This window comes from Oncorhynchus mykiss, chromosome 27, assembly GCF_013265735.2.
Source record: "Oncorhynchus mykiss isolate Arlee chromosome 27, USDA_OmykA_1.1, whole genome shotgun sequence".
In the NCBI taxonomy this organism is placed as follows: Eukaryota; Metazoa; Chordata; class Actinopteri; order Salmoniformes; family Salmonidae; genus Oncorhynchus; species Oncorhynchus mykiss.
In genome coordinates, this window is record NC_048591.1 from 8,954,305 (window position 1) to 8,968,541 (window position 14,237).

The following is a 14,237-nucleotide window of genomic DNA, read 5'->3' on the forward strand; positions in this document are numbered from 1 at the left end:
CAAGAGGTCTGAATACTTTCCGAATGCAATGTATCATATTAATGTTAGAGGTAACAAGACGTCAAAGTAGCACACTTTCCACAGAATTTGACAGTACATCAGTGCACATCCCCTTTTGATCACTTCTATTCCAAGCTGTGGGCGTAGCTCAAGTTCCAGCATAAATTACATCAATAAGATAATGTTTTATGAAAAGCCAGAGTAGAAAATAACTTCCTAGGGTTTGTGTGGCTCGAGGCTACCACCCACATCCCAACACACACCCACACCATGACCTGTACACAACCATATGATGTATGCGATCAGACACTACACGCCGCATACACAATCTCAAACTCACTCATTCACAATTACCATCTGCATCATTACCCCTATCAAGCCTGTTGCACATTGGAACTCTCCTCGAGCACAATGCTGCTCAGTTCTCCCAGCTTGCAACTACAAAAATCCCTGTTCCTACGGGAATAGAAAGGAAAGAAAGGCTAAACTAAGTAAGGCACTCACGTGGAACAGAACAGAGAAAGATGCCTCTGTGCATACCAATAGTGGAGTGGGTGTGTGTACACCGTAGAGACTCATGGAACTCCATGCTACGTAAATTTGCTTGCGGATCAACTCACTCCCTCCCTCTTTACCATAGTTCATACAGCTAGCTGGATCTGGAGTCATAGAGATCTCATTGGTCCAAGATGGCCAATAAAATATATCTTTGTTGCAGGTGCCTTCTTCAGTCATGGGAGAAGTGAAACGTAATGTGAATGTAATTGGCTTAATGGTATGATTACACAAAGAAATGTCAATGTGCCACTGAAATGCTAGTACTGATGCCTATCCTATCATATGGCCCATTGGCCTCCATCTTATCAATCAGATCAAAGGCCTGCTTTGCTCCACTGATTGTTTGCCATTTAATGATGGAGCCTGCAGCGATAGAAGTTCCATTCAGTAGGATATCCCAGGGTAATTCACTATTTCCACCACTGTCTTCATTAGTACATTTCCACGACCCCAGGGAATGTGGAGTCTTACAGGCAGAGCACTTGGCAGGCCGGGGAATCTCCCAGGCATAAAACAGCCCTGACAAAGATAATGAAGCTAGCTTTGATTGCTCAGGTTAATATCGTGAGATGGGTGTGTTTGGGTGATGATGATTATAGTTGGAGTCTAAGATAATCAGAGTTACATTAGAGGTTCGATAATGACCCTTCTCTCATTCCCCTGGCCAGTGGTTACAGCTCTTCAGTTCCCCTAGCTAACACTAATCCACCCCCATGGGAGCTATCTACACCATGCATGGGATTGTGGCTGATTGTGGCAACCATGAGATTAGAGGTTCTTCCTCTCCAATTTCCTAATTTAGTCCAATGTCAGTCACATGTCACATCAAATGGGAACTGGGATATCTCTAAGCTTAGACTTAGGCCCGGGTCTTAGGTTTCTAATGCTGCAAAAACTTTATCTCCATAGTGTGCCAGACTGAGGTCCTCCCTATCTAACCTGAGTGTACAAAACATTAGGAACACCTTATTTGCACTCCTTTTGCCCTCAGAACAGCCTCAATTCAACGGGGCTTGGACTACAAGGTGTTGAAAGCGTTCCATAGGGATGCTGACCCATGTTGACTCTACTGCTTCCCACTCCTGAGTGTCGCAGCGGTCTAAGGCACTGCATCTCAGTGCTAGAGGTGTCACTACAGACCCTGGTCCGATTCCAGGCTGTATCACAACCGGCTGTGATTGGGAGAGCCATAGGGCGGCGCACAATTGGCCCAATGTCGTCTGGATTAGGATTTGGCCGGGGTAGGCCGTCATTGTAAATAAGAATTTGTTCTTAAAAACTTCTTATGGCTGCAAACCCGTTAACGGGATTGATATGACAACAGCCAGTGAAAGTGCAGGGCGCCAAATTCAAAACAACAGAAATCTCATAATTAAAATTCCTCAAACATACATGTATTTTATACTGTTTTAAAGGTAATCTTGTTGTTAATCCCACCACAGTGTCAGATTTCAAATATGCTTTATAGCGAAAGCACCACAAACTATTATGTTAGGTCACCACCAAGCCACAGAATAAACACAGCCATTTTTCCAGTCAAAGATAGGAGTAACAAAAAGCACAAAGAGATACAATTAATCACTAACCTTTGATGATCTTCATCAGATGACACTCATAGGACTTCATGTTACACAATACATGTATGTTTTGTTTGATAAAGTTCATATTTATATTTTAAAAAATCTGAGTTTACATTGGTGTGTTATGTTCACTAGTTCCAAAAACATCCAGTGATTCTGCATAGCCACATCGATTCAACAGAAATACTCATCATAAATGTAGATGATAATACAAGTTATACACAGGCAATTATAGATATACCTGTCCTTAATGCAACCGCTGTGTCAGATTTTTTTTAAACCTACTACCATACCCCGTTCAATGGCACTTAAATCTTTTGTCTTGACCATTCAACATCTGAATGGCACACATGCACAATCCATGTCTCAAGGATTAAAATTCCTTCTTTAACCGGTCTCCTCCCCTTCCTCTACACTGATTGAAGTGGATTTAACAAGTGACATTAATAAGGGATCATAGCTTTCATCTGGATTCACCTGGTCATTCTGTCATGGAAAGAGCAGGTGTTCCTACTGTTTTATACACTCAGTGTATTTGGACTTTTCTACAATACCTAAAATGTTTACTCACACTTTAAGCCAGTCTCGAAGCATCTGAACAAGACCTAGAGGGAAACTATGAGAGGCCATGTGATTGAGGGCAGGGTTGAGACGGTCTCTGACTGCTCCGCAACGTGAATGTCCCCATGCGGAATAGTTTCATGGGCATTTATCCTATATTCAATTATCCCCCTGCAAGATGTATTTATCATTGTCATTTCTCTGGTACCTAGGTGTTAATTTACATCCCAGTTTCACGTTAAAGAAAAAAACCACTCAAATATGAATTAGTCCACTGTTCATACATTCCCAAAATGTTTTGCATGTCAGCAATCAAGTTTTCAAGATGTAGAATTTTCAAGAAGCGAAGTGTCACTTGCCACATCATCATGACGCTAAGTTTTGCATCATGCAAAATGCAATATATCGACTCCGTCAAAAACATACACTAGGCTAAAACAAAGACAGTTGAGTCATTCACTTTTACATGTCAGTCATCTAATTACTAAAGTATTTCAGATTACTGTCTCGCTCGTCATTACTGGTGAAACAGAACCTTTACCAAGCATGAAAAATGATACAATCAGAAACTGTCCTTTGCCACAATTACTTTGCATATCTGTACCATTGCTGCCATCTAGTGGCTTTTTGAATACCCTTCACCTCTGCACATTCGCAAATTGTTGTCCTATTTCAAATTCAATAGCACCAAGTCAATGGTGGAAGACATGTTTCTGCTTGGGGGGGGGGGGGGGTTCAATACATTTCAGATACAACCGATCTGTCTCAGTCTGAGCAAAGATCGAACTGTTATAACCATGAACTTTCATAGTCAAATATGGAGATCTGACAAACATCTTACCTAAAACAACACTTGGTTTCCTTACCTTCTCATTAACTCATCCTTTTCCAGGAGGTATAAGGCATCCTTGGAATCAATGGGACAGCGCTCAACCTTTTGGTGGTGGTGTTTGTGTATGTTTACATTCCAGTGCACCATGCATCATGACAGAAAACTGCTGCCCTTAATAGCATGGATTGATTATTTATCCACACGCAGAGTACATGCACAGGGAGAGGACAGAACGCAAAGTACACGCACAGGGAGAGGTTATGCTTTCTAATGTGTAATCACTGCAAGGCATGATAGCAGACATGTTGCAAATCATAAAGGTCCACTGAGAAAGAAAACATATGATGGGGTGGCAGGTACCATAGTGGTTAAGAATATTGGAGCAGAAACCATAAGGTTCCTGGTTTGACTCGCTGAGCCGACTAGGTGAAAAATCTGTTGATGTGCTCTTGAGCAAGGCACTTAATGATTACATACCGTTTTACCTACTTCATACACATATACAGTACTGTATTCCAGTCAAGGCACTTTATTTGATTTAACCCTAATTGTTCCTGTAAGTCTGCTAAATGACTAAAATGAATAAACCAATTGCTTATTGAATCTTATTGATACTATTTGAGTGTGCTGTTGCAAATTGGATTATTGTTAAACGTCCTCGAGGATGCTGGCAACCTCGACACAGGGCAGACTCTGATGTAGGCTGTGGTGGTCACCCCTCTATTTCCATGTCTATGCGCTGGTCCTACACATATCTGATTGGCTGTGCTGTCCTTATATTTTAGAACTCCTATCCCATTGGCTCAAAGTTTTTAAGGCGAACTTTAAACCGACTTTACCATTTTCTAATGGGGTAGGCTCCGAATAATGCAAGAACTAATAGTGGAGTCTGAAGAGTCGAGTTTATTTTCTATTTGAAAAGTAAATGATCTAGCCTATTAACTGCATTTGCAAAAATAGGCCAAACTAAGACATGTGCTCAAATTGTATATGATTGTTTTGTTTTGGCTCACCTATTGCATAAAATAGTTTTCTATTTCTTAGTTTTTAAATTGTATTTTTCTTTTAACAATTTCCTGGTGATTCCGTTGCAATTGGATTATTTATAGGGTCGATTTGTAACGCAGAAGAGACTTCTAAAGATGTCAAGCAGGAGATATGCTAACTTTTTCGTTCTTGGAGTGACATTTCTTGTATTTCTTACATTTTCGAAATGTGGGACACTAGTGAGGCGTTCAGCCCGTAAAGGGCACGAGATGCAGAGGCGAACGGCGGGCAGGTACCAACACGCAACCGTGAATGATCAAGTTTATCAGACTCAGTGGAGAATGACGACGACTTCAAAACCCAAATTAAAACAGAAACAGTACCATTTTAATGGAAAGAAATACTGGAAATACGCAACTAATGTCACACTTCAGTTAAATGGGTGAGTAGCCAGTGATAAATGTAGATTACAACTCCGGAGCCCGACAGTCAAAAGCAGGTGTTTTACAATAGCCTACATAACGTAGCCTATAGTATAGAGAAACAGACCATGTTTCAGTGTCGTTTTGTCGTTTGATAGTTTCATAAACATTTTGATTAAGACGGTACACATTTGGGGGTTTAATATTTTATCTAATGGCTTGCCAATTATTGTCCTCTGGAAAGTCAGGCTACTAGAAAATATTGACTTGTGCTTTTAAAGTACATTTCTTTCAGATGGGTAGCCTCCTTCAAGTGATCTGTTTCAATCATCCATCAAAATGGTAGACCACAATCCAATGTCATTCCATCCTAAAAATGTACACAGGTATGTATGTTTGCACAAGTCCCTCTTGGATTGTGAGAAATTCTTCTATTTGACATAAGAGTTATCGATGTAAATTATATGTGACTTGACTGCACCCTTTGATGAAAGTGCATGACAACAAGTGATAAATGGACCCAAAGTCAAATCACACAGGACTGGGAAATGGCACTTTATGCACAGCAAAGTTCATGGAGTTTGCCACTTTCTGAACTGGCCAGATTAGAGACTCAACACATCATCCGGTAAAGTATTCCTCTGACCTGCAGAGGAAATGTTGATCCTTAAAGCTAGGGTAGGAATTTTGATTATCCCATTGCATTAGTACATTACAGTACTTCTGGTCATACCATGAGCGTAAAACAGGATACAAGCTCTCTAAGCAATTAACAGGATTAATCATTACTTCCCATTTTCCAGACTGCTTAATTTGGATGCCTCAACTCATATGTTTTCAGTCAGTGAAAAAACATTTCACTAATTGAGATAAACTAGTACACACAACTAACTTAGCACCAACAGGCTATTTCTCTTTGGGGGCCATGACAGTCTGGCTCTATTTAGCCCCAATGCACAGAAGGAGCCTGGCTAAATGTCCAAAATAAACACTGTCATGGTTCTACTCTGCTCTGGGGTGGTGGTTCAGCAGTTCAACCCGGGTTTAGGTGAGCGACCGACCTTCCCCGGAAACTGGCATCGCTTCAAAGCCTCTTTGATGAGGATCTTTAGCACCCCACGTCATTTAAGATGGTAAAATATATTATTGATCTTCTCACGGGGGTGAAGTGGAGGGAAGTGGGACAAGTCCCTGAACTCTGCTAGAACAAAAGCATGAATTGACTTGGCGGAGCTGCAGTGAGCCTATAGAGTGTGACTGTGTGTAACTAAGACTCTCTTTGTGTGAGCCTTTTTATTCACAGCCACAGAGCTCCTCTGAAACATTGCAGCATTATGTGCTTGTACTGTACGGCAGGCTATAGGCCCTAACGCAACACATGCCTCAATGCAGAAGCTCTTGGAGTCTCTCGTGTTCCAGAACATTAGTCCTGTTCCAGAGCAGAGAGACCCAAGAACTAAAGAATCGGCATTCAGTCTGAGCCTTTTAGAATAAATCCTCAAAGATGAGAGGATAGAAAGCCCAAGTCTAAGAGTCAGGCACTTCAGAATCGGTGCTCAGTCTACAGAAGAAAAGGTTGAAGATAGAAAGATGGATAGCCTATGGCAGTGGATGGGAGCAGTGTGAGTATGCAGGCTCTTAATGGGGTGGCTCCTCCACCCAGATGACAGGTCCCACTTAGTTCTGTAAACACAGGGCTGGGGATTATTCTACTGTATTAGAGCAGTGTCAGCACCGCGTTAAGACTTTATTAGAGATTTAAAAAAAACATCCAGTAATTTTCCATTACACAACCACCGCTGCTGACAACTCCCTATTTGGGGTGAAAGCAACCCCTCCACCTTGTCTCAGTGGTTTCTGCATTCAGCTGTCAGGTTGCGAGGGAGGAGGAGGCGCTGACCGCACCGAATGAACGGCACTCATCCCATCGCCAGCTGACCCCTTCCCCTGTGCCTAGTCATATAGGACCTCTGTCATGTGACCCATGCCCTCTCTGTTGAATGAGGCCATGTGCAAATGTTCACACATCCACTAGCTGCTATCTAAAAAACGTCTTCAGAGTTGGAAGAACCCGGGTGGTGTTCAGTTCTCAAGACCTGCACTGACGGTAACTGTCAGTCTGAGAGAACAATGATATGCCTGTCACAGTCCTGTTTGGGTTTGGGTTTGGTTAGGAAGTTTGCACATCTTTTGTTGAGATCGATTGGATGTTGCTGGTCAATTTAAAAAAATCCTTTACAAAATGTCTTCAGGATTGTGTCCAAACTGAAAGATCCGCAATTTAGCGTTGATATAGTTGTAATTCCGGCGCATCAATGGTCTGACAGTCTGTTTTGGCAGTGACATCTGCTGAATTAGCCTCCACCTTGGCCTGGGGTTCAAAGGTCATTCAGTCTCCAGACAGGCTCACCTTCCTCTGGGTGAGTTCACTGCTGGGTTTGAATAGGGGCCCTGCCTCTGCTACTTTGCAGACCCCCAGTCAGACCCTTTTGGAAGAGGCTCCTGGCCCACTATTTGCAAACACACAATAAAGCCAGAAAACTGTAACTAATCAGCAAATCCCACAAAGGAGGTATAAGGGGAGCTTGGTGGCGCGGGTCACGCTGAGCTGTCACTTTGAAGAGGGCGTCGTCACCGTGGCTTGTGTTGGCGTGCTAATTGCCTCTTCTCCCAGAAGCCCCCTGGATAAAAAGGCGGGTGCCCCAGAAACGAGACTCTGCAGAGGACCCTTAATCCGGTTTTGTTTACCCAATCTGTGGAGCAGAAGGGGCAAGTGGCTGGCCCAGAGACAGACAGATACGGCCAGACCAGTGTGGGAACACAATATCTGTCATGCATTGTGCACAGGACGGACAGAGGCCCTTCTCACCCAGGGCAACCACACCATGGCCCCTCATTCATATTCATAGCTCCCCTTTTAAACAAACTGAATCTATTACGTCCAAAGGGCAAGTGTAAAGACAAGGAGGTATTAACTGTTTCACACTGAAGCAACAGTACATTTCTGGGGGCCCCAATTAGTTTTTTATGAATATCCAGGAAGTTGTGAAAATAGGACCGTGTTTAGATCCTTTTGTGATCAAATTAAGTGATTTATTTTGTATTCGTGACCTTGAACTGTGTTATAAAGCAGTAGTGTCTGTGATTTTTGTGTGTGGGGTTCCTGTCTTTAAGCTTAACCTTAACTTATGACAGCCTAAACTATGTACTGTGATAACTGCTGCCAGGTGCGGACTTGCCATTGGCATTTCGGCAAATGCCAGATGGGCTGATCTATTTTTAGCTTTGTGGGCCTGTCTAACTTGGATTTTTTTGCACAAAATTATCGTTATCTGGCTAATAATGTTGGCCTCAAGGAACAAATGGGCTGTTGTTCCGGCCTCGAGGGGGAAAATGGTCCAGTGTGGGGGCCTTAAGGAAAAAAATGGTCCAGTGTGGGGGCCTTAAGGAAAAAAATGGTCCGGTGTGTTAGAAATGCCAGGGCCAATTTCTGGTCACAATCTGCACCTGACTGCTGCAGTGATCTAAACCTATAAACTCTGCTATCTTTAATATGTCGTCTGTCTATCTGTCTCCCTTGCTCTCTGCAGGACTAACGTATGTGGAAACAGGTGCTGCCACGGATGGACCGTTTCACCCAAGACTCAGAAATGCACCAAACGTAAGATTCTCATGTTCACTGACCTTTCTCCAAGCATAGCAGGTCTGTCAGCCCTTCCATAACGTGTAATGTTGTTCCACATTGTTGGGGAAATATTATATAAAGATCTCGTCATACCGTATAATGGAATATCATGCATAAATCTTTTTTGTTGCAAGGAGCCGCCTTATACAGTAGGGGATGGTTGTCCTTATATCTCCATGACAACCAGAGTTTTCTTGCTCATAGGGGGCACAGGGGCACGTGCCCCCTCAGATTTGTCCTGTTAACAAAATATATATAATAACTCTGTAATACTACTGACCACCAACAATCTTATGAAGTTGGGTTAAGCTAGCCCAGATAGGTTCCAACCTCATAACTAGCTACCAAGAAGCCATTTCAGGCTATCAATCAAGTGAGTTATAAACAAGCTAGCTACTCTATCTTAGCTGGCATGCCTGCTGGCAAGGTTGGTAGAAAAGCTAGCAATAACTAAATGTTCTGAATAAGACTGCCATTCCTTTTATTATTTGACCCAGATTTTAGCAGAGAAGTATACTAGTTTATTTAAATAAATAAATAAATAGCCACCAGTCAGGAGGATACAGACAGCTCAAGAGGTAGGCTTAGATATGCAGAAAAATACATATTTGTTTTTACATAGAATTAAACCTAATGATTATGGCTCTAGATTGCAGGAAAAAGCTGTTTCAGGCCTAGCCCCCCTCCGGACCACCCCCCAGCCATCTTCACGTACTTTATGCCCCCTCAGATTTTTGGAGTACATGACACCCCTGATAACAAAACTCTCTATCATGGTACTTGTGATTGATCTATTCCCAGTATTCTACTGAATATAGATGGCAAGCTGTCAGTAGTTGGTTTAATAAGGAGTGAGCGAGCATCAATCAGGCTCTATAGGACAATGGAATGTTCTCTCCACCCAGCTGGAAGTTGTAATGTCACATCCAACATCAGCAGAACCCAGTCCAACCTGTGTTTCCTCCCATTTCACTCAGTCAGACATCTGGAGAACGTATGATTTCATTGTATCATCATTTTCTGATTATGATGGGGGTGTGGATGGCAAATGTGAATTCCGGTCAAGACCTACACAGTTTACAGATATACTATCTTAATTTGACCTTTTTAAATCTCGACCACACTACAATTTGCATTTCCTGCTGCGCAGGAAAATTCTCTGCAACAACAGATTGATCAAATTAAGATAGGACACCTTTCGACTTGCAGTGTGCAGCAAAAAGTGTCCGGTATCGATATGTTTCGATATGTTATGAAAGTGAATATGTCATGTGTTGATAGTGTTGAGCACCTCTGGTCTTGAAGAGTCTGTCGTAGGCTGCATTTACACAGGCAGCCCAATTCTGACCTTTTTTCACTAATTGGTCTTTTGACCAATCAGATAAGCTCTGAAAAAGATATGATTTGAAAAGACCAATTAGTGGGAAAAAGATCAGAATTGGGCTGACTGTGCAAACACAGCCATAGTGGTCTGTGATGATGGCCTAACTTGGACTTGACCCTGGACCAGCGGGCCTTTTGCTAAACCCTTGACAGGCCTGGGCCCATATTCTTAAAGCGTCTCAGAGTAGGAGTGATAATCTAGGATCAGACCCCCGCCAGCCCTTATAATCATATTAATTATGATCTAAAAGGCATAACTGATTCTAGATCAGCAATGTAACTCTGAGGCACTTTGTCAACACACAATGCGAGCACTACTTTGTCTACACACCATGAGAAGAGGTTTGGACCTTTTAAGAAAGGAAGAGCTCCTATTCATGTCTGTCTCCCAACACATCTCTATGGCGTAATCATTATAATCCACACCTCCATAAACCTTGTCGACAGGGATTGGACACTTTTACTTGATCCAACCCCTTGACCCAGACGATTTAAAGGGCCAGTGTCATGTCAAAACAACCTGGCTCAGCTATCCTGCATAGCACGGCTCTGCACATTTTCAGGAAGCACAAACTCACTGCGAAACTCACACTCACTCACACACATTCATGCATGCACCCACAGAGGCACACACACGCAGGCATGCACACACACAAATATACTCCCATACTTCCTTTCCCCCTCTAAGGTGTATTGATCAAATATAAAAGCCACACTGAAAAGGAAACTCTGAAGTGGAAGCAGATTTAGGCCTAGATTCATTCAGATCAAGCGTTAACCAGTGGTAGCCGACACCCACATAGCCGATGTTTTGGTGTTGTTGGCGGTGGAACTGCGTTGGAGCTGTCGAATCGGTGAGCAGCTGCTCTTCTGATCTTTGTCATGAAACCACACCTGTCCCACTCGTGTTAGAAGTTCAGAATGAGAAAGTGTAGGCTATATCGAAATATGACCCTCAAATTGAAAATCATTAAACAAAATAATGAGGATTTCTATAATCCTAATCGAGGTGTAGATTCATTCTCACATTCCAGTGTTCACATTTGTAAGCAGTGCTGCATGGGATTTCTCTTAGTTTTTTTCAATTGCTAACTTGTATTGGTCAAAACAGAAGTGTATGTGGACCAAACTGTGAATAATTTCTCATTACTTTCACACAAAATGCATCCAATGACCACATTCTCCAAAATCCATGAACTCTGTTCTCATTCATACTCCACCACCTGCAAAACTATATATTTGCAGCACATGTTTTCAAATACAAACACATTGTTTCCAATACTGTTCAAAAACACATTCAAAACAGAATGATGGCAAATGTATTGCATTTCTGCTGTAACCAGATTGAAACATATAGAACATTTTAGCAGAATATTTAATCATTCCAAACACAGCTGATTGCAATTTCAGCTGAAAGCCGACCCAAGTGTCCTGTTTGTAGTCTCGTTACCAAACAGGCAAAAGAGGATGGCTTCGGAATGATTTAGTTTGGAAACATGGATCAAGGAAGACCGGTTGGTGGGGAAAGTAGAGTGGCAGGGTTGGATTAGACATTCCTGAAGATACTTTCCAAGTTACATTGCCAGAGAAGACATAAGATGTGATGTTGATGAGAACTTGTGGCCAAATGCAGGAGAGAGGGAGAACTAGAACCCTCACAGTACTCTACAGTATGAGTGATTATACTATACATGTGGATGAGAACTAGAACCTCACAGTACTGTACAGTATGAGTGATTATACTATACATGTTGATGAGAACTAGAACCCTCACAGTACTGGACAGTATGAGTGATTATACTACACATGTTGATGAGAACTAGAACCCTCACAGTACTGTGCAGTATGAGTGTTATATTATACATGTTGATGAGAACTAGAACCCTCACAGTACTGGACAGTATTAGTGATTATACTACACATGTTGATGAGAACTAGAACCCTCACAGTACTGTACAGTATGAGTATACTACACATGTTGATGAGAACTAGAACCCTCACAGTACTCTACAGTATGAGTGATTATACTATACATGTTGATGAGAATTAGAACCCTCACAATACTCTACAGTATGAGTGATTATACTACACATGTTGATGAGAACTAGAACCCTCACAGTACTCTACAGTATGAGTGATTATACTACACATGTTGATGAGAACTAGAACCCTCACTGTAATGTACAGTATGAGTGATTATACTACACGTTGCTGTTTTTTGTAATTATTATTGCAGCCCTGGAATTTCAGGAATTTGTTTTTTGTTTCAACCTTTTATAAATTAAATGTAGTAAATTACTACATGCAAAGATATAGAAAAAATAAAGGTTATTGAAGCAAATTGCTGCATTTATTATTCATTATTGTTACACATATATTTTAGTACAGTCAATAAAGTGAAAAGGTGTTGTTCTTATTCTATAATGAAATGCTGATTTATGTGAAAAATAATTCAAACTTCAAAGAGTTCATCATTTATGTAATGCTCCCTGTTGTTAGTGTTTTTTAGGTCAGTGTGTTATGAGTGACAATGTACGCTTTCTGAGTGAGAATTTTTGCCAGTGTTCTGGTCGAACAAGCTTATTTTGAGACATGTATGAAGTGTTTTGGTGGTCTGAGTGAGTTTTGGAGGTGAGATGAACTGTTTGGCAAAGATGCATGTTGGTAATGCAGACTGTATGAAGAGTTTTGGAAAAAAGTGGCTTCAGTATTGACCGATGCTTGTCAGCAATTGAAAACAAAACTGTAATGTGACTCAGTGCAGCCAATGACAACGTCCGCATTATGTATAACGCCGTTCGTGCTTTAGGCAGCCCTTACGAAGTTCCACGTCCAGCACCACCAAAACAGCCGCTATGTGGATGTCGCCTGAAGCCAATCTGATTGAAAAGAGCCCTTCATTAGATTCAGTCCACTGTGCACTTTGAGCCTCACTTCTGGTTGGTCACATTGTGCTAGCCTTCGTGCGAAAAAGCCACGGATAAAAAGGGTTTCCATGCACAACCCCTGACAAAAAATGTCAGTAAGCGGTGCCCATCGCTGTTGATATTCATGGAGGCGGCCAGGAGATTTGTGGTAAGCTGCTGGGTTTGGGATACACTGTTGTTGTCTGTGTCCAATGGGCCATTACTGGAGCCCTCCAGGGGGTTCGACCCGGGCACAATGGCGCCCAGCCAGGGATGATGGGAGAAACCAAGAGCCTGGGACCGGGGGTGGGGGGCCTGCATCGTGTATGCATGAATACCCCCTCCCTGTATCCAGGACCATGGCTCTCGCCCTCCTCTCCTCTTTTTTTCATTCTTAGTTCATTTCAGGGGAGTGAAATCTTGACCGTTCCACCATTGGCTGTTTTACCTGTTTAAGTCCACATTTACAGTCCACATTAAGCTGTTTGTCCTACTGAGTTTTTATTGAGATAGTGAAATGTGCCGCACAAAGTGGTCGAAGCAGTTATCCTCTTACGGTTGAGTTTCTGCTCTAGCATCTTAGCCCTCTCAACCACAGTCCACTGTTCTGGTTTTATGAACCTTCTCCTCTCTCTCCCCCTACTTGAAGCAAGATGCCTTCCACGTTGCCACAACGGAGCCGTGTGCAGGCAGCCCAACATCTGTGAATGCCGAACGGGCTTCTACGGGGCCCGCTGTGAGTTTGCAAGCGTGACCTATGGCCTCGTAGGCCTACCCTGGGCCTTCCTGCGCCCCACCAGCCCCATGGTCAGCACCACCACCACCCTTTCACCAACCACCACCCTCTCACCAACCACCGTCATCCCCAACACCACCCCAGTGCCCACTGAGACCACAGCTGCATGGAGGACAGAGGGGACACCAGTCAGCACTGTGCGCTGGAAACCTCTTACGTGAGTTTTTGACTTCTGTTTGCTGTGCACTGCCTTGATTTACTGCATCACCAGCTTGTGCCATTTAGTCCCTTCTCTGCTCCTCCATTTCCTCTTCCTCCTCTCAGTTTGCTGGCTTTGATGTGCCAGTCTCCAGTCAGAGGCCTGGGTTAGCCCAGCATGTGGGCCACAGGTGCAGAGTCAGAGTGTCTGTAGCGCTTAGTTTGGTCCAGCTGATGCAGTGCAGGTGTTGGGATGAGGGCACCTTGCCAAATGGTAGAAAGGGTTGGCTCAGTGCCAGCCTAGGGGTAAAGATAGAGTACAGTATAAAATATAAGACTTATGACAATATTTTGCGGACTCAACTGATAAAGAGGTAACCCTTAAATTT

The 14,237-nt window shown here is 42.7% G+C and overlaps 1 protein-coding gene across 2 annotated transcripts in view; it reads left to right on the plus strand.

The window, feature by feature from the left end:
- Positions 1 to 4,101: 4,101 nt before the first annotated feature.
- LOC110507061 (latent-transforming growth factor beta-binding protein 4) overlaps positions 4,102 to 14,237 on the plus strand; it is a 74,703-nt gene continuing 64,567 nt past the window's right edge. For both annotated transcript variants that reach the window (XM_036965105.1, XM_036965106.1), the window contains exons 1-3: positions 4,102 to 4,960; positions 8,531 to 8,601; positions 13,564 to 13,867. In XM_036965105.1, the coding sequence (XP_036821000.1) occupies positions 4,674 to 4,960; positions 8,531 to 8,601; positions 13,564 to 13,867 (662 nt within the window). In that variant the 5' untranslated portion in view covers positions 4,102 to 4,673. The remainder of the gene's footprint in view (positions 4,961 to 8,530; positions 8,602 to 13,563; positions 13,868 to 14,237) is intronic.